Consider the following 7,488-nt stretch of genomic DNA (forward strand, 5'->3'; position numbering starts at 1 on the left):
TGTGTGGGTGGGTGCTGTGTTTGTACCTGGGAGGGGCCCCATTGAGACTGTTCAGCCTGCCCCTAGGCCCATGTCCCCCACTGCCCCCCTGCACCCAGCCCTGTGTCCTTTGTGTGGTCCCAGGCACATCCTCAGGCCTTGCGGGTATCTGGCTTCGGGCTGGGGGCAACTAATAGACAATAGTTGTATGGAGGGGCCCCTACTTCCCAGAGGTCTGAGCCCTAAGCAGAATGGGTTCATTTGTGGCAAGGCGGCACTGAGGCCAGAACTTTCTTAGCTTCCAGGAATGCACTGGCTGGGGAGAGTCGCAGGGCACCTGATACAGGGAGCCCACAGTCCACTTCTGGAGCTGCAGCCCCAGCCGGCCGTGCCCTCGCCCTGACTGGAAGTCAGCTCCCTAACCTCCTCTGTCATGGCCTCCACACTGTGGGCAATGTGCATGCCCAGTGCCCACCCAGCCCACACCAGCTGGACAAGTGAGGTGGAACTAGGGTGGTGATAGCCTCCCCTTTCCTCCCTTGTACACCCAGACTCCCGCTGGGGCTCACCCACACCTGTCCCTGCTCCCACAGTGCCCTAACTCGAGGATGCACCAGGCCGGTTGGGGTACCCTGGGTGGAGGAGGGCACCTGGGCAGATCTGCCCCTCCGGGGTGGGGAAAGACTTGCTTCGGCCGGCAAGGGGTAGGCCCCAAATCCCTGCCCTTTGGGCAGGGTGACTGCGACCTTCCCTGACCCCAGAGCCCGGAAAGGGATCCAAGGCCTTGGCCAGGAGCTGCCCAGACCCTCTTGTGCCGTGAGCACATCTGTACTTCCTACCCTCATCCCCCCTCAGGACTGAATCTGGGCACCTCAGGAGCCCTGGCCGTCCAGCTTCCTCCTGAGATCACTCCATGCAAAGCCAGAAGAGAATATTCCCTCCCAGGTGCTCTGTGGAAACACTTGGGATGCATACCCCACCAGCCGGCCCCGCCACCCCCAGCCCCCCACCTCCCCACCTCCCAGCACAGCCCAACATGGGGTAGGGCCCCTCAAGTTGTTCTCTCGCCGCCTGTGGTCCTGGCCCGCGCGCTGTGGGTGCCGATGGCCGGGTCCTGGCCCTTGCCTTCACCCTGGAGGCCCCGTGGCGTCCAGGCCCCCAGACCAGCCTCAAGTCTGGGTCTCGGGCACTGGGGCCCCTCCCTGGGTCCCCTCCCCGTGTGTCAGCTGCTTCCTGCACTTACCACGTCTGGTGTCCCCTGGAACCCACACCTGCGTTGAACCCTGCCTGTCGAGGGCCCTGTGTGGCTCCACTGCCCTCAGGGCTGTCCCCACTAAGCGAGCCCGTGTGCACATGGGCAGTCAGAGGGCGGAGAGGGAGAGAAGCTGGCCCCGGGGCCCCGCGTGGGGTGAGGGCAGTGAGGGGCTGGGACGGATGCCTGCAGGCCCCAGCGGGGTGCCACCAGTCTGAGCCCTCGCCGGTGTCTGTGGGATGCAACCCCCACCGAGGTCATTCGGAGCCCCTCCCACGCTGCCCCTGCTTGTGGAGCGGAGATGGCGGGCAGTAGCTCACCTGTGTGTCCCTTTCCACCACGTGGCTGCTAAAGACGTCCCCTCTCGTGCACGAAGGTAAAACGTGCTGACAACTTGCCAATCTGTTTTCAGAATGATGGCTTGCGTGGTACGTAATTTATGTGATTGATAATTACAAGATTTAATCTTAGTTGTGGAGCCCCTCTCCTACAGGACATCTCTCAGGCTACCGAGCCTGGATTTCATCCTGAGAGTGACATGTAACCTGCGTGCCCAGTTGTGCATCCACATCCACAGACCTCTACCCAAGCCCCCGGTCCCACCTTCCCCTCTGTCTCCTGCCGCCCCTGGAGCGCTGGGACACTTTCTCCATGTCTATTCTATGAGCGCCCACTTCTCCCCACACCCACAGGGTGGCCAGTGCCTGCCTGCAGCTGTGCTCCCAGGAACCATTCCCTTCCCGTGGATCCTCAAGACACCCTTGAGCGAGGGGGTATGTAGAGCATTAGACCGCAGGACACCCTGGGTGGGTGTGGGTACAAGCCCCAGCTCTGTCCAGAGCTCTGCTCACACTGAGCTGACCCCTGAGCACCGGGCTGGGAAATCTTCCTTTTCCATCATCTGGTTCGCGGGGGCTCTCCCCGCAGCCCTGGTGGGAGCAGAGGGACAGGCGTGCACAGCAGTGGTGGGTGACACGGGGGTGCAAACTGCCCGTTTGATCTGGAACGTTCCACCTCCACCCTCTCACGCATCCCTGCTGACTTGGCGGGGCTGAGACAGCCCTGCTCGTGGTAGGCACGTCTGCCACCTGGTGGCCCGTGTCCGTCTTTAGAGATCTGGGCAGGTCACTGTCCACACACCCCAGCCCTGAGGACCACTGGGTCTACATCTGGCACAGCAGCTGACGACGCGGGGCTCCCGCCGGGCCGGTCTGCAGCACTCCACTGTCTCTGCCAAGGTCCTGGGTCCGGGGGTCAGACTGGTGAATGAAATGGGGCTCTGGTGGGGGCCAGCACCGCTGCACCCGTTAGGTTTGAGGGTGGCACTGATTTCTGCTGCCCTTCGGGATGAGACACTGTTCTTTATTTCTCTCCCGGTGGGGGCGGGGGGGCAATTGCAGACGTCTCCACCTGGCTGGCCCCACCGCCACGGCTCTGACCCTGAGGGCCACTGATCCAATGTGAGGATGAGCCAACCACCCTTTCTTTCTTTTCCGGTAACTCGTCTGAGGAGTGGAAACTGCCTCCGTCCTGGGGAGTTCCAGGGGCCCCCCTGAGAGTTTGATTTGGGCCTGGAGCCCCTGATTCTTTGGACCCGATGTGCCCGACCTGAAAAAGAGGCCAGGATGAGGCTTTGGCTGTTGAGATACTTACCTGGGCCCTGAGTCCAACAGTATTTAAGAAGTGTGAGTCTCAGGTCTTCAGGGTCCGGTACAAAGAACCCAGCCTGTGCTGCCGTGCGGACGCTCTGAGGGATGGGCTTTGGCCCAAGAACCTCGGGCGGCAGCATCCTTCCCCCGGGGTTCCACGCTCTTTCAGTCCCTGGATCTGTTCTGAGACCAGCTCACAGTGCGGGCTCAGGGACCTGCTTTCCCATCCCAGCTTCCTTGGCTGGAAGGAGCTGAGGAACATCGTTTGCCTGTCCTTCTCATGGCCACCGGGCCACCCCAGCAGGCAGTTTTAAGCCCACTTGACCTTCACATCCTACCGTCATTGCTGTTTCCCTGTCAGCCATGTCCCACCGTCCACAGCACTGAGTGACACGGCTGGCCCTCACCCTCCATCTGCGACAGCGGTGTCCTACCGTCCTGCCTGGCACAGCCATATGGTGGCTTCTCCAGCTTCACCTGCTCTGTCCTGGGATTCAGGACGTAAGTCTGGGCAGGAAAGTGGGAGACCGGGAATGAACTGAGGAGGCTCCAGGGAACGTGGGGTGTGAGGCCCAGTGGATGCAGGGACAAGCAGGAGAGCTCGGAGCAGGACAGGCAGGAACTGGAGGTCGGGATACAAATGCGCACAGCTGGCCAGGTTCCACCCGCTGCGCGTCCCAAAGGCTGAGCCCCCTGTCCAGCTGGGCAGGGGCCTGGGGCACGTGGCCGGCCCTTCCCCTGACCCCGGCTGGCCCCTGGGCCATCTGGAGCAAGCCCTTCCGGGACCCAGAGGGCCGGATCCACCAGCGTCCCCTCTCCACCCCCCACCTGCCTGGGGCCGTCCCACTGCCGCTCACAGCCCTGGGACCCCTGCGCGCTTCACGGCCCACCCAGGGCACCCCAACCAGAGTCCCGCCCAGGGACAGGGTGTGCACAGGTGGACACCGGGGGTGTGGACCTTGTGCGGGGACTGAACCGGGAACCCAGTGTGAAGAGCTGCAGACGTCAACGGGAGGGGAGCCGCAGGGCCTGACCTGGCCCCACTGCAGGAACCCAGGCGAGCCTGGCTGTCCCAGCGGGCGAAGCGCACGGAGACGAGGGGCTCCCTCCCTGACCGCCGCCTGTGGCCACCGGGACTCGCCAGTCAGCCTCTCCGGGGTGGCTGTGCAGGGCCTGGGGGCTTGGCCACCACAGTGCGACCCCACCCAGTCCCTCTGGGGCCTGGGACAGGAATGCCTGCCTGGGGCAAGCTCTTCCTGCAGGGCTGAGGATGGCCTCCGGGTCCCCAGGTGCAGCCTGGGCTCTGGCAAAAGCTCACACCAAGGCCTGAGGCCCCAGCGGCTGGGAGACCCTTCCTGGGGCACCGGGCAGTCGCTCCCCCTGCAGGGGCAGTCGCTCCCCCTGCAGGGCCGGTTCCGTTTGGGTTGAGGGAGTGAGTCCTTCCCCTCAGGCTTCCTGTCCATCGGGGCCTCCTCGCCAGGTCCGATGATTGGCTTCTGCAGTCAGCCCACGGTGGAGAGCTCTGTCCCCACCCCCAGCCCCAGAGGAGCAAAGACAGAGCTGGGGGGCTTGCCGAGTGCAGCGAAGTCTAGAACTCCCAGGAGGGGCTGGGAGCCCGCGGCTCCGTCCGCTGCGCCCACAGGTGCCAACCCCCACGGCCATCCCAGAGGGCCCGAGCTGCCCGTTCCCGTTCTCTCCAGCACCACCCTGCCACACACCTGGGGAGGGACCCTCACCCTCAGGCCCAAGGGTGCTCTGCACACGGGACCTCCTCGCGCCAGGGTCCCCTATCCTAGGACCCCGGTGCAGCTGTTGTTCCCAGCAGGAGGCCAGAAACCAGCACCAGCTGAGGACATGCCCTGCCCCAGCCAGAGCTGCACAGCTGGGCAAGGGGGGCGGTGGGCTCGGTCTCAGGGGCAGGCTGGCGACTCCCGGCAGGGCCCCCCACCCAGGGGACGTCACCGCACCGTCACACACAAGGGTACTTTATTGCGTTCAGTTGTGGTCAGGGAAGTCTGCTCAAGCACAGGGTACAGGGGTGGGTGCTGAGGGACGGGCCCAACACAACAGCCCAGGAAGCATGGGAAGCACAGCCACAATCGATGCTGGAGGACTGGTGTCTCCTGCCATGAGCAGCTAGTGGTAACCTCTCTGTTGCCTCATAGTATGCATTATGTTTACTGAAAACACCAGTGCTCCAGTGAAGAAAAGAATGATGAATATAATGGTCAGAAGGATGCCCAGGACCAGGGCCCAGATGTTCAGGCACTTGGCGGTGGAGGCATAGGTCTGGGCCCCGATCAGGTCACCCACCATCTTCCGGTCCCTAGACTGGGGAGAGGAGATGGACAGGGGGATCAGGGGCGGGTCCTGGCGAGAGCCAGGCCGGTCCCCGTCCACAGCAGCCTCCACATGCCCTTCGCCCCGGTCGGGGACCCACCCCCCTTTCCCAGAGCCTGAGCGGGACAGCGGCCCTTGGGTCCCGTCCCTCCTGGGGCCTCCGGCTCCTTCTTCAGACTCTCGGCCTCTCCTGGAGACCCCAGGGTGCCCCCTCCCTCTGCGTAGGTCCAGTCACTGGCCTCACACCCCATCAGGGCCGAACAGCCTTCGACTACCTCGTGTCCATTCTGGACCAGACTTGAGTTCGGAGTCCAAAGTGTGGAGGATGTAATTTCCCTAATTATTCTGGGAAGGAGACCTTCTTGGGGAGGGTGGGGACATAGGGTGACCCTGCCATTCCCATGCCCTCCCATGCGGCCTCACCCTGTTCTCTCCCTGGGAATAGTCACACACACGCTCACACACACAGGGGCTCCCCGCACACCAGGTACCCTCAGTGCAGACGGACCTCCGCAGGCTCACCTGCACTTTCTGGGAGAACCCCCCCAACACACACACCCACCTTCACGGAGTAGGCAAAGGCCACGAAGCCCAGGCAGCACCAGTTCATGTAGACTGTGTTGAACAGGGACCAGGTGATGTGGTCGGGCACGGACGTCTCAGTCTGGATGTTGATCACGGTGGTGGCCGTGGGAGCTGGGCCTTGGGATGCCCCCATCACAGGAAGATCATGCTCCTCCTTGATCATGTTTAAGTTGGGGAAATACCTTGTGGGCACCAGGGAAGAGGGACAGGAAGTGCTGTTGGGATGCCAGAGCCTTGAACTTTTGTAGGGTGAGGCCCGGATGTGGGTGGTCCCTGCTAGAGCTCAGCCCCATATCAGGGTCTCTCTCCCTGTCTCAACTCAGTACTTCTGCTTTCTCAGAAGTTTCTTTTTCCTGGTGTTTTGTAACTGGGTGACTTGGTCGGGCACTAGGGACATGGAAGGAGCACTGGGTGTCAGGTTACACCAGGGCGGGGCAGGAGGAAGGGCTGTGGTCTCAGGGGGGCTTCCTGTCCCAGGCTCTCAGGTCGGGTCCTGTCTCTGCTCCCCTACCACATCCTCCGTCAGGGGTGTGTGGGCCCTGAGGACTTTTCCTCGGATGTGAGTCTCCCCCCACTCCCCCCACTCCAGCCCCCAGAGAGAGCCCCCCGAAGCCCACACCTCAGCAGCCTCCAGCATCTCCCAAGGGTCCCGGAAACCGGGAGCCGGCTGTGGTGGGAGAAAGGAGGACTTGGGCCATTTGGCAGCTGCTGGGAGCACAGGGCCAGCATTCCTGAGCACCCCACCCTTCCTCCCTCCCTCCTGCCCCATCACGTCACCTAAGGCGCAGGATCTTAAGGGAAAGATGTAAGGGTTAAATTGTAGTGTAAGGCGAACGTGTAGCTTGAGAGATAACAGCTTTGTGTTGACACTGTAGCTTGAAAAATAACAGCTTTGTTTTGACCCTGAAGGTTAAGAGATAACAGCCTTGCTTTACTCTTGTAAATTAGGCTTCACCAATTAAGGAAACAGAAGTTCAAAGAAAAGAGCATCAGAGGCAGGGTCAAGGAGATCCACTGGTTGCAACTTAAAGGCAGAAAGTCTAAAATAATCACCTCTTCCGGCAACTGTTTCTAACTCATCTGGGAACTATTTCTTTTATCTGTTCCCAGGTGATGATCAAACGATGTGATCGGCTATAAAAACTCTGTACCCCGGCTGTTGGGGGCCGCACTCCGATCAAAAGTGTTGGTCCAGATCTGTCGGCCTTGCCTCTCATTGCAATAAACTTTGTTGTGACTGTCACTGGTGCCCATAGCATTCTGTTTCAGGAGTCGTGTGGATGCAACAAAGGGTGGAGAGAAAACACACAGAGAGCCGACTCCTCAAGGGGCTTGCCCCACTGCTGGTCCTTCCTGAACTTACACACTTTCCTCTTCCACCTCAATCCACCCCCACGGAAAGATGGGGTCATCAGAGAAAAAGAAATGTCTTACCTGAGGTAAAGCAATCCTGTAACTCGGCTGCTAGATGGCCACACTGTCCCCCGCCCTCCCCACCCCCAGCCCACCTCTGCACACCAAGAACAGGGCGGATGGAGGCCTCGCGCCCCGCCCCCCGCCCGCCCCAATCCTGGCTCAATGCCACTGAGCCACCAGTGCCCCTGCTCTGCTCTCTGTGGCCTCAGGCCAGGCCCATCCCCTGTCTCCTCTGGAGCTTCCAAGGCCCTCGGTGCCTCCTGTCCT

General features: G+C 61.7%; 1 protein-coding gene across 1 annotated transcript; it reads right to left on the reverse strand.

The window, feature by feature from the left end:
• Positions 1-4,849: 4,849 nt before the first annotated feature.
• LOC115525096 (interferon-induced transmembrane protein 1-like) lies at positions 4,850-6,065 on the reverse strand. The gene is made up of 2 exons (XM_030332066.1): positions 5,783-6,065; positions 4,850-5,211 (listed from the first exon to the last, which is right to left on the reverse strand). The coding sequence occupies exons 1-2, from the start codon at positions 5,966-5,968 to the stop codon at positions 5,017-5,019; spliced, it is 381 nt and encodes a 126-aa protein (XP_030187926.1). The 5' UTR covers positions 5,969-6,065; the 3' UTR covers positions 4,850-5,016.
• Between the last annotated feature and the right edge of the window lie 1,423 nt (positions 6,066-7,488).

Source organism: Lynx canadensis, chromosome D1, assembly GCF_007474595.2.
Source record: "Lynx canadensis isolate LIC74 chromosome D1, mLynCan4.pri.v2, whole genome shotgun sequence".
NCBI lineage: Eukaryota > Metazoa > Chordata > Mammalia > Carnivora > Felidae > Lynx > Lynx canadensis.

Excerpts from the sequence above, each read along its gene's own strand:
- LOC115525096 (XM_030332066.1), bottom strand. The coding sequence starts at position 5,968 with ATGATCAAGGAGGAGCATGATCTTCCTGTGATGGGGGCATCCCAAGGC. Across the intron at positions 5,212-5,782 it reads CCTTTGCCTACTCCGTGAAG|TCTAGGGACCGGAAGATGGT; the intron begins GTGGGTGTGTGT and ends TCCTCTCCCCAG.